The following is a 12,500-nucleotide window of genomic DNA, read 5'->3' as shown; positions in this document are numbered from 1 at the left end:
TAGAACATAGAGCTGTGAACAGTAGAACATAGAGCTGTGGACAGTAGAACAGAGAGCTGTAGACAGTAGAACATAGAGCTGTGGACAGTAGAACAGAGAGCTGTGGACAGTAGAACATAGAGCTGTGGACAGTAGAACATAGAGCTGTGGACAGTAGAACAGAGAGCTGTGGACAGTAGAACAGAGAGCTGTGGACAGTAGAACAGAGAGCTGTGGACAGTAGACCATAGAGCTGTGGACAGTAGAACAGAGCGCTGTGGACAGTAGAACAGAGAGCTGTGGACAGTAGAACATAGACCTGTGGACAGTAGAACATAGAGCTGTGGACAGAAGAACATAGAGCTGTGTACTGGAGGTAGCTGCTTGACCACGCTGGTAGTAGATCATTTTAATATAATGCTATTGTATGCAAATTATGAGCCATTTTTTATGTGCGAAGCATGAATATATTGAGGATATTTGACTCCCCAGGGATTGAAGACCAAGTTGGTAAAACACAACCAGAGGAGATAAATGTGCTGCAGATATAAAATAGAGACACGTTTTACTGGCTTCCTGTGTATCATGTTCTGTTTTCCACTTGATTTTATTACAATCTGCTCGGTAACAGAGATGATGCTACCATGCTGCAGCCCTCTCTCTGGTGGGTGGGTGGGTGGATGGGTTGTTGGGAGGGAGGGTGTTAGGGAGTGAGAGAGAAAGAGAGAGAAAGAGAGAGAGAGAGAGAGAGAGAGAGAGAGAGAAAGAGAGGCAGTGAGAGAGAAAGAAAGAGAAAGAGAGGCAGAGAGAGAGAGAGAGAAAGAGAGGCAGTGAGAGAGAAAGAAAGAGAAAGAGAGGCAGTGAGAGAGAAAGAAAGAGAAAGAGAGGCAGAGAGAGAGAGAAAGAGAGAGAAAGAGAGGCAGAGAGAGAGAGAGAAATAGAGAGTAAGAGAGGCAGAGAGAGAGAGAGAGGCTGAGAGAGAGAAAGAGAGAGAAAGAGAGGCAGAGAGAGAGAGAGAAAGAAAGAGAGAGAGGCAGAGAGAGAGAGAGGCAGAGAGAGAGGCAGAGAGAGAAAGAGAGGCAGAGAGAGTAAGAGAGAGTAAGAGAGGCAGAGAGAGAGAAAGAGAGAGAAAGAGAGGCAGAGAGAGAGAGAGAGAGGGAGAGAGAGAGAGAGAGAAGGATTGAGAGAGAGAGAGAGAGAGAGATAGAGAGAGAGAGAGGCAGCGAGAGAGGCAGTGAGAGAGAAAGAGAGAGAGGCAGAGAGAGAGAAGGATTGAGAGAGAGGGAGAGAGAGAAAGAGAGAGAGAGGCAGAAAGAGAGAACGATAGAGAGAGACAGAGACGGAGGGAGGGAGGGAGGGAGGGAGGGAGGGAGGGAGGGAGGGAGGGAGGGAGGGAGGGAGGGAGGGAGGGAGGGAGGGAGGGAGGGAGGGTGAGCGAGTGATGGATGGAGAGGGTGAGGGAGTGATGGATAGAGTGAGGGATGGATGGAGAGGGTGAGGGAGAGATGGATAGAGTGAATGATGGATGGAGAGGGTGAGGGAGAGATGGGATAGAGTGAAGGATGGATGGAGAGGGTGAGGGAGTGATGGATAGAGTGAGGGATGGATGGAGAGGGTGAGGGAGAGATGGATAGAGTGAATGATGAATGGACTAAAGGGAGGGTGGTATTGTCATCATAAACCAGAGTGACTCCATCGGAGTGGAAGCAGTATATTTTCATCATGGGTCAGCTGACATAGCTGAGGAATTAATTCACTACACAGGGCACTCTATTCCCTATGTAGTGCACTACTTTTGACCAGGGCCCATAGACTGCCATTAGGCTTTGGTCAAACAAAGTGCAACTATATAGGGAATAGGGTGCTATTTGGGCTGCAGTAAGTCAGCCAGGAGGAGAGAAGAGTTGGCTTAGTGTTAACCCCTTAACCCCAGTCAGCATGACCACTACTGCCCCCAGTAGAGGTCAGTTACAGGTCAGCATGACCACTACTGCCCCCAGTAGAGGTCATTTACAGGTCAGTAGAGGTCATTTACAGGTCAGTAGAGGTCAGTTACAGGTCAGTAGAGGTCATTTACAGGTCCGTGCCCAGGTCCGAGTTTGGGAAACTCCGCATTAGTCCACTGTTGACATAGTCCTATATTTTTTTGCATATCAAAAAGCATTATACCCCTCAAAAAGACACACTCACACAGAGTAGCCTGTATGAAGTTATCTAGTATAGAGAAGTTATCTAGTATAGAGAAGTTATCTAGTATAGTAGTTTCTTAAAAAACTAGTTTCTTAAAAAATACATTTAAAAAAACACCTCAAATTCTGACAGAACAAAATAGCCCAAATGTATTCAGAATTAAATGTAATCTGTTATTCATCATCTGATAAAGACAATCAACTATGTGAATTTCTGACTTTAGTACAGTCCAGTAGGTTTATCCATTCTCCCCCTCTCTTCCAGGACGACACGTTGACCATGTAGTTTCAGATACCTATCCCATCTATCCCTCTCTCCACTCGTTTACTGACTCGTCTCTTTCCTCCCCCTCTCCTCCAGGACGACACGTTGACCATGTAGTTTCAGATACCTATCCCATCTATCCCTCTCTCCACTCGTTTACTGACTCGTCTCTTTCCTCCCCCTCTCCTCCAGGACGACACGTTGACCATGTAGTTTCAGATACCTATCCCATCTATCCCTCTCTCCACTCGTTTACTGACTCGTCTCTTTCCTCCCCCTCTCCTCCAGGACTACACGTTGACCATGTACTTCCAGCAGGCCTGGCGGGACAAGCGTCTGTCCTACTCCGAGATAGCCCTCAACCTGACGCTGGATAACAGGGTAGCCGACTCGCTCTGGGTTCCCGACACCTATTTCCTCAACGATAAAAAGTCCTTCGTCCACGGCGTCACGGTCAAGAACAGAATGATCCGACTGCATCCGGACGGCACCGTTCTCTATGGACTCCGGTAAGGGATTTCATTGCCTTCTACACTTTCATAGTCTGTGATGATTATCAATATCTTTCATTGCTTGGTTGTGATCAGTAAAGCACTGTAGGAGAAACAGAGGCGAGGTAGTTGAGGGTGAGGAATATCATATCCTTTCATCTACCTAGGTATGGAGCCATAACCTTTCAGTCTACCTAGGTATGGAGTCATATCCTTTCAGTCTACCTAGGTATGGAGTCATATCCTTTCAGTCTACCTAGGTATGGAGTCATATCCTTTCAGTCTACCTAGGTATGGAGTCATATCCTTTCAGTCTACCTAGGTATGGAGTCATATCATTTCAGTCTACCTAGGTATGGAGTCATATCCTTTCAGTCTACCTAGGTATGGAGTCATATCCTTTCAGTCTACCTAGGTATGGAGCCATATCCTTTCAGTCTACCTAGGTATGGAGCCATATCCTTTCAGTCTACCTAGGTATGGAGTCATATCCTTTCAGTCTACCTAGGTATGGAGTCATATCCTTTCAGTCTACCTAGGTATGGAGTCATATCCTTTCAGTCTACCTAGGTATGGAGTCATATCCTTTCAGTCTACCTAGGTATGGAGTCATATCCTTTCAGTCTACCTAGGTATGAAGACGTTTTCTCATGATTGACCATCTGGTTCTAAGCACTACATACTGGGTTGGTTACTTTGGTGTTTTATCATTCAATAATGAAACAGTAGCGTACAGAAAGAGTAGATGTGTTTGGTTGAGAGAAAAGGGATTTCACAGGCTCATAGCCCTTCATAGCTAGTCCGTCCACCAAGGAATCTAGACATGTTTCATCCTCACTAACCATTTGGGTCTCCACACTACTGCATACTAGATGGAACAACCGTGTTGGGTTCTTCTGGCTTTACACTATCATGGTCTCTGATGATTATCAATAATTGATCGGTTTATAATCAATAATGGAACGGTGTTGTAGAACGTCTACAAAGGGAGGAAATGTATTAGATTGTACGGCTGAGATCCTATTTATCCAGAAAACCTTATGATGTTGGCTGTGTCTGAAATGCCACCCTAATCCCTATTATAGTGCACTGCTTTTGGCCAGAATAGTGCAGCATGTAGGGAATTGGGTGGCATTCAGTCTCTGATGCTGCAGAGAGGATTGCCATTCATAATAGATCAATGATCATCAATAATGTAGATGTTCAATACAAACATACAACACACACACACACACACACACACACACACACACACACACACACACACACACACACACACACACACACACACACACACACACACTGGATGGTGTTTTATGTACTGTTGTGCTGCCTGTGACTTTGTGAAGCATGTAATGTGATGTACAATATCACGGCATCCATATATGGATGTGTTTGATGATTTCTGTGCAAATGATCTCTCAGCTTTACGGCCTGCGTATTTAAAGGGATGAGATTATTGTTGCTAATTCAAGACATGAACATCGCAGGCAGCTTTCATTCATTCATTCTCTCTTTCTCTCTCTCTCTCTCTCTCTCCCTCTTTCTCTCTTATATGAAGGGTTCTTAAACCATTTAAGTATCTGCAGTGCACCAGATAATTCACATGTTCAGCTTTGAGAGAAAAATCTATAAACCTAATTTATAAGGCTTCCATTATGTAAGGCCTCAATTATATAAGCCAACACATACTTTCTACACGACAACAAGAAACTAAAGAGAAAGACCCAAGTATTGAGGTGCCTGCAAGGACTCTGACCGTCACCCCAGTAACTGTAGCTAGGTAGTAGCTACCCCCTCCTCGGCCTACTCTTCAAACTAACCCAAATCTGAACATTCCTTGTCATGAAAAACTAAGAAAAATAAAAAAACTTAGTCCCTCACTGTTCTGAAGCTTGTATGGGAACAGAATTTGAGTATTTGGCAGTAGGAGTGCAGAGGCCAAATTACAACTACCACCACAATGTCTGTCTCTCCGATTCTCTCATTTAAATTTAAAACAACTTGAAAAGGATGTGGCAGGAGTACAAACAACATGTTCCATTGCCATGAAAAGAGAATACACTACTCGTTCTCTGTTTCGATGATCCCATGCAAGCTTGGGAACAGTGTGGGCCTATTTTCGTGGCCTACTCACTCGCCGTCCTCCATGTTGCAGGGTCAGTTCATATTGGAATGTGAAGTGGAGAAAAATACGTTGGAAAAGTATTTAATGGAACTTCCTATAACAGACACCTGTTTTCATTAAAACCCAACAACTCATGGATACCATTGTTGTGAGGAAAAAGAATGTTTCAGAGCGGGGGAAACTGCTGGGCACATGCTCAGATGCTTAGCTAAGGCTGTTCTTCTTCGTTGGTGGCACATGCCCAGCCAGTGTTAGCATGAGGGCTAATAATCACGTTGTCCTATGGAGAATGCTAACTGTTCACCGTCTTATTGGTGAGTGTCTGAGTGTAGGCCTAGAATCTGAAATGAGTTCAAACAATAATGTAAAGGCAATCACAACACTGGCAACACTTACAATCACAGTTACAGTTACAGTCAGTTACAGTTACAGTCAGTTACAGTCAGTTACAGTTACAGTCAGTTACAGTTACAGTCAGTTACAGTTACAGTCAGTTACAGTCAGTTACAGTCAGTTACGGTTACAGTCAGTTACAGTTACAGTCAGTTACAGTTACAGTTACAGTCAGTTACAGTCAGTTACAGTTACAGTCAGTTACAGTCAGTTACAGTCAGTTACAGTTACAGTCAGTTACAGTCAGTCAGTTACAGTCAGTTACAGTTACAGTTACAGTCAGTTACAGTTACAGTCAGTTACGGTTACAGTTACAGTCAGTTACAGTCAGTTACGGTTACAGTCAGTTACAGTTACAGTCAGTTACAGTTACAGTTACGTTACAGTCAGTTACAGTCAGTTACAGTCAGTTACGGTTACAGTCAGTTACAGTCAGTTACAGTCAGTTACAGTTACAGGCAGTTACAGTTACAGTCAGTTACAGTCAGTTACAGTTACAGTTACAGTCAGTTACAGTTACAGTCAGTTACAGTCAGTTACAGTTACAGTCAGTTACAGTTACAGTTTCAGTCAGTTGCAGTTACAGTTACATTCAGTTACAGTTACAGTCAGTTACAGTCAGTTACAGTTAAAGTTACAGTCAGTTATAGTCAGTTACAGTCAGTTACAGTTACAGTTACAGTCAGTTACAGTTACAGTCAGTTACAGTCAGTCAGTTACAGTTACAGTCAGTTACAGTCAGTTACAGTCAGTTAGTTACAGTTACAGTCAGTTACAGTCAGTTATAGTCAGTTACAGTTACAGTCAGTTACAGTCAGTTACAGTTACAGTCAGTTACAGTCAGTCAGTACAGTCAGTTACAGTTACAGTTACAGTCAGTTACAGTCAGTTACAGTCAGTTACAGTCAGTTACAGTTACAGTCAGTTACAGTCAGTTACAGTTACAGTCAGTTATAGTCAGTTACAGTCAGTTACAGTTACAGTCAGTTACAGTCAGTTACAGTTACAGTCAGTTACAGTCAGTTATAGTCAGTTACAGTTACAGTCAATTACAGTCAGTTACAGTCAGTTACAGTCAGTTACAGTTACAGTCAGTTACAGTCAGTCAGTTACAGTCAGTTGCAGTCAGTTAGTTACAGTCAGTTACAGTCGGTTACAGCTACAGTCAGTTACAGTTGCAGTCAGTTACAGTCAGTTAGTTACATTCAGTTAGTTACAGTTACAGTCAGTTACAGTTACAGTCAGTTACAGTCAGTTAGTTACATTCAGTTAGTTACAGTTACAGTCAGTTACAGTTACAGTCAGTTACAGTCAGTTACAGTCAGTTACAGTCAGTTACAGTTACAGTCAGTTACAGCTACAGTCAGTTACAGTTACAGTCAGTTACAGTCAGTTAGTTACAGTCAGTTAGTTACAGTTACAGTCAGTTACAGTTACAGTCAGTTACAGTCAGTTACAGTCAGTTACAGTCAATTACAGTCAGTTACAGTTAGTTATAGTCAGTTACTGTCAGTTACAGTCAGTTACAGTCAATTACAGTCAGTTACTGTCCGTTATAGTCAGTTACAGTTACAGTCAGTTACAGTCAATTACAGTCAGTTACAGTTAGTTATAGTCAGTTACTGTCAGTTACAGTCAGTTACAGTTACAGTCAGTTCCAGTCAGTTCCAGTCAGTTACAGTTAGTTACAGTTACAGTTACAGTTACAGTCAGTTACAGTTACAGTCCGTTATAGTCAGTTACAGTTACAGTTACAGTCAGTTACAGTTACAGTTACAGTCAGTTATAGTCAGTTACAGTCAGTTACAGTTAGTTACAGTTACAGTCAGTTATAGTCAGTTACAGTTACAGTTACAGTCAGTTACAGTTACAGTTACAGTCAGTTATAGTCAGTTACAGTCAGTTACAGTTAGTTACAGTTACAGTTACAGTCAGTTACAGTCAGTTACAGTTACAGTCAGTTACAGTCAGTTCCAGTTAGTTATAGTCAGTTACAGTCAGTTACAGTTACAGTTACAGTCAGTTACAGTCAGTTACACTTACAGTTACAGTCAGTTACAGTCAGTTACAGTTACAGTTACAGTCAGTTACAGTTACAGTCAGTTACAGTCAGTCAGTTACAGTCAGTTACAGTCAGTTAGTTACAGTCAGTTACAGTCAGTTACAGCTACAGTCAGTTACAGTTGCAGTCAGTTACAGTCAGTTAGTTACATTCAGTTAGTTACAGTTACAGTCAGTTACAGTTACAGTCAGTTACAGTCAGTTACAGTTACAGTCAGTTACAGCTACAGTCAGTTACAGTTACAGTCAGTTACAGTCAGTTAGTTACAGTCAGTTAGTTACAGTTACAGTCAGTTACAGTTACAGTCAGTTACAGTTACAGTCAGTTACAGTCAGTTACAGTCAGTTACAGTCAGTTATAGTCAGTTACAGTCAGTTATAGTCAGTTTCAGTTACAGTCAGTTACAGTCAGTTACAGTCAGTTACAGTTAGTTATAGTCAGTTACTGTCAGTTATAGTCAGTTACAGTTACAGTCAGTTACAGTCAGTTACAGTCAGTTACAGTTAGTTATAGTCAGTTACTGTCAGTTATAGTCAGTTACAGTCAGTTACAGTTACAGTCAGTTACAGTTAGTTACAGTTACAGTTACAGTCAGTTATAGTCAGTTACAGTCAGCTATAGTCAGTTCCAGTTAGTTATAGTCAGTTACAGTCAGTTACAGTTACAGTTACAGTCAGTTACAGTCAGTTATAATCAGTTACAGTCAGTTACAGTTACAGTTACAGTCAGTTACAGTCAGTTACAGTTACAGTCAGTTACAGTCAGTTACAGTTACAGTCAGTTACAGTCAGTTACAGTCAATTACAGTCAGTTACAGTTAGTTATAGTCTGTTACTGTCAGTTACAGTCAGTTACAGTCAATTACAGTCAGTTACTGTCAGTTATAGTCAGTTACAGTTACAGTCAGTTACAGTCAATTACAGTCAGTTACAGTTAGTTATAGTCAGTTACTGTCAGTTACAGTCAGTTACAGTTACAGTCAGTTACAGTCAGTTACAGTCAGTTACAGTTAGTTACAGTTACAGTTACAGTCAGTTATAGTCAGTTACAGTCATTTACAGTTAGTTACAGTTACAGTTACAGTCAGTTACAGCTACAGTCAGTTATAGTCAGTTACAGTTACAGTCAGTTACAGTCAGTTACAGTTAGTTATAGTCAGTTACAGTCAGTTACAGTTACAGTTACAGTCAGTTACAGTCAGTTACAGTTACAGTTACAGTCAGTTACAGTCAGTTACAGTTACAGTTACAGTCAGTTACAGTCAGTTACAGTCAGTTACAGTCAGTTACAGTTACAGTCAGTTACAGTCAGTCAGTTACAGTCAGTTACAGTCAGTTAGTTACAGTCTGTTACAGTCAGTTACAGCTACAGTCAGTTACAGTTGCAGTCAGTTACAGTCAGTTAGTTACATTCAGTTAGTTACAGTTACAGTCAGTTACAGTTACAGTCAGTTACAGTCAGTTAGTTACAGTCAGTTAGTTACAGTTACAGTCAGTTACAGTCAGTTACAGTCAGTTAGTTACTGTTACAGTCAGTTACAGTTACAGTTACAGTCAGTTACAGTTACAGTCTGTTACAGTCAGTTACAGTCAGTTATAGTCAGTTACAGTCAGTTATAGTCAGTTTCAGTTACAGTCAGTTACAGTCAGTTACAGTCAGTTACAGTCAGTTACAGTTAGTTATAGTCAGTTACTGTCAGTTATAGTCAGTTACAGTTACAGTCAGTTACAGTCAGTTACAGTCAGTTACAGTCAGTTACTGTCAGTTATAGTCAGTTACAGTCAGTTACAGTTACAGTCAGTTACAGTTAGTTACAGTTACAGTCAGTTACAGTTAGTTACAGTTACAGTCAGTTACAGTCAGTTACAGTCAGTTACAGTCAGTTACAGTTACAGTCAGTTACAGTCAGTCAGTTACAGTCAGTTACAGTCAGTTAGTTACAGTCTGTTACAGTCAGTTACAGCTACAGTCAGTTACAGTTGCAGTCAGTTACAGTCAGTTAGTTACATTCAGTTAGTTACAGTTACAGTCAGTTACAGTTACAGTCAGTTACAGTCAGTTAGTTACAGTCAGTTAGTTACAGTTACAGTCAGTTACAGTCAGTTACAGTCAGTTAGTTACTGTTACAGTCAGTTACAGTTACAGTTACAGTCAGTTACAGTTACAGTCTGTTACAGTCAGTTACAGTCAGTTATAGTCAGTTACAGTCAGTTATAGTCAGTTTCAGTTACAGTCAGTTACAGTCAGTTACAGTCAGTTACAGTCAGTTACAGTTAGTTATAGTCAGTTACTGTCAGTTATAGTCAGTTACAGTTACAGTCAGTTACAGTCAGTTACAGTCAGTTACAGTCAGTTACTGTCAGTTATAGTCAGTTACAGTCAGTTACAGTTACAGTCAGTTACAGTTAGTTACAGTTACAGTCAGTTACAGTTAGTTACAGTTACAGTCAGTTACAGTCAGTTACAGTTACAGTTACAGTTACAGTCAGTTACAGTCAGTTACAGTTACAGTTACAGTCAGTTACAGTCAGTTATAATCAGTTACAGTCAGTTACAGTTACAGTCAGTTACAGTCAGTTACAGTTACAGTTACAGTCAGTTACAGTCAGTTACAGTCAGTTACAGTTACAGTCAGTTACAGTCAGTTACAGTTACAGTCAGTTACAGTCAGTTACAGTCAGTTGCAGTCAGTTACAGTCAGTTACAGTTACAGTCAGTTACAGTCAGTCAGTTACAGTCAGTTACAGTCAGTTAGTTACAGTCAGTTACAGTCAGTTACAGTTACAGTCAGTTACAGTCAGTCAGTTACAGTCAGTTACAGTCAGTTAGTTACAGTCAGTTACAGTCAGTTACAGCTACAGTCAGTTACAGTTGCAGTCAGTTACAGTCAGTTAGTTACATTCAGTTAGTTACAGTTACAGTCAGTTACAGTTACAGTCAGTTACAGTTACTGTCAGTTACAGTCAGTTACAGTTACAGTCAGTTACAGCTACAGTCAGTTACAGTTACAGTCAGTTACAGTCAGTTAGTTACAGTCAGTTAGTTACAGTTACAGTCAGTTACAGTTACAGTCAGTTACAGCCAGTTAGTTACAGTCAGTTAGTTACTGTTACAGTCAGTTACAGTTACAGTTACAGTCAGTTACAGTTACAGTCAGTTACAGTCAGTTATAGTCAGTTACAGACAGTTATAGTCAGTTTCAGTTACAGTCAGTTACAGTCAGTTACAGTCAGTTACAGTTAGTTATAGTCAGCTACTGTCAGTTATAGTCAGTTACAGTTACAGTCAGTTACAGTCAGTTACAGTTAGTTATAGTCAGTTACTGTCAGTTATAGTCAGTTACAGTCAGTTACAGTTACAGTCAGTTACAGTTAGTTACAGTTACAGTTACAGTCAGTTATAGTCAGCTACAGTCAGCTATAGTCAGTTCCAGTTAGTTATAGTCAGTTACAGTCAGTTACAGTTACAGTTACAGTCAGTTACAGTCAGTTATAATCAGTTACAGTCAGTTACAGTCAGTTATAGTCAGTTACAATCAGTTACAGTCAGTTACAGTTAGTTATAGTCAGTTACAGTCAGTTACAGTCAGTTACAGTCAGTTATAGTCAGTTACAGATACAGTCAGCTACAGTCAGTTACAGTTACAGTCAGTTACAGTCAGTTACAGTCAGTTACAGTCAGTTATGGTCAGTTACAGTCAGTTACAGTTAGTTACAGTCAGTTACAGTCAGTTACAGTCAGTTACAGTCAGTTACAGTTACAGTCAGTTACAGTCAGTTACAGTCAGTTACAGTCAGGTATAGTCAGTTACAGTCAGTTACAGTCAGTTACAGTCAGTTATAGTCAGTTACAGTCAGTTACAGTCAGTTACAGTTAGTTATAGTCAGTTACAGATACAGTCAGCTATAGTCAGTTCCAGTTACAGTCAGTTACAGTCAGTTACAGTCAGTTACAGTTACAGTCAGTTACATTCAGTTACAGTCAGTTATAGTCAGTTACAGTCAGTTACAGTCAGTTACAGTTAGTTGTAGTCAGTTACAGTCAGTTAGTCAGTTACAGTTGGTTATAGTTAGTTATAGTCAGTTACAGTCAGTTACAGTCAGTTATAGTCAGTTACAGTTAGTTATAGTCAGTTACAGTCAGTTATAGTCAGTTACAGTCAGTTACAGTCAGTTATAGTCAGTTACAGTTAGTTATAGTCAGTTACAGTCAGTTATAGTCAGTTACAGTCAGTTACAGTCAGTTATAGTCAGTTATAGTCAGTTATAGTCAGTTACAGTAAGTTATAGTCAGTTACAGTCAGTTATAGTCAGTTACAGTTAGTTATAGTCAGTTACAGTCAGTTATAGTCAGTTACAGTCAGTTATAGTCAGTTACAGTCAGTTATAGTCAGTTATAGTCAGTTATAGTCAGTTACAGATACAGTCAGCTATAGTCAGTTACAGTTAGTTATAGTCAGTTACAGTCAGTTACAGTCAGTTACAGTCAGTTATAGTCAGTTACAGTTAGTTATAGTCAGTTACAGTCAGTTATAGTCAGTTACAGTCAGTTATAGTCAGTTACAGTCAGTTATAGTCAGTTACAGTTAGTTATAGTCAGTTACAGTCAGTTATAGTCAGTTACAGTCAGTTATAGTCAGTTATAGTCAGTTACAGATACAGTCAGTTATAGTCAGTTACAATCAGTTACAGTCAGTTACAGTCAGTTATAGTCAGTTACAGTTAGTTATAGTCAGTTATAGTCAGTTACAGATACAGTCAGCTATAGTCAGTTATAGTCAGTTACAGTCAGTTACAGTCAGTTACAGTCAGTTATAGTCAGTTACAGTCAGTTACAGTCAGTTACAGTTAGTTATAGTCAGTTACAGATACAGTCAGCTATAGTCAGTTCCAGTTACAGTCAGTTACAGTCAGTTACAGTCAGTTACAGTTACAGTCAGTTACATTCAGTTACAGTCAGTTATAGTCAGTTACAGTCAGTTACAGTCAGTTAC

At 40.4% G+C, this 12,500-nt stretch overlaps 1 protein-coding gene across 2 annotated transcripts in view; it reads left to right on the top strand.

Annotated features, from left to right (window-relative positions):
• Nucleotides 1–12,500, top strand: part of gabrb2a (gamma-aminobutyric acid type A receptor subunit beta2a) — a 107,759-nt gene that overhangs the window by 35,846 nt on the left and 59,413 nt on the right. For both annotated transcript variants that reach the window (XM_031789612.1, XM_031789613.1), the window contains exon 4: nt 2,722–2,942. In XM_031789612.1, the coding sequence (XP_031645472.1) occupies nt 2,722–2,942 (221 nt within the window). The remainder of the gene's footprint in view (nt 1–2,721; nt 2,943–12,500) is intronic.

This window comes from Oncorhynchus kisutch, linkage group LG15 (assembly GCF_002021735.2).
Source record: "Oncorhynchus kisutch isolate 150728-3 linkage group LG15, Okis_V2, whole genome shotgun sequence".
Lineage (NCBI taxonomy): Eukaryota > Metazoa > Chordata > Actinopteri > Salmoniformes > Salmonidae > Oncorhynchus > Oncorhynchus kisutch.
The sequence above is the reverse complement of the archived record's forward strand: the minus strand, read 5'-3'. Positions and strand labels throughout refer to the sequence as shown.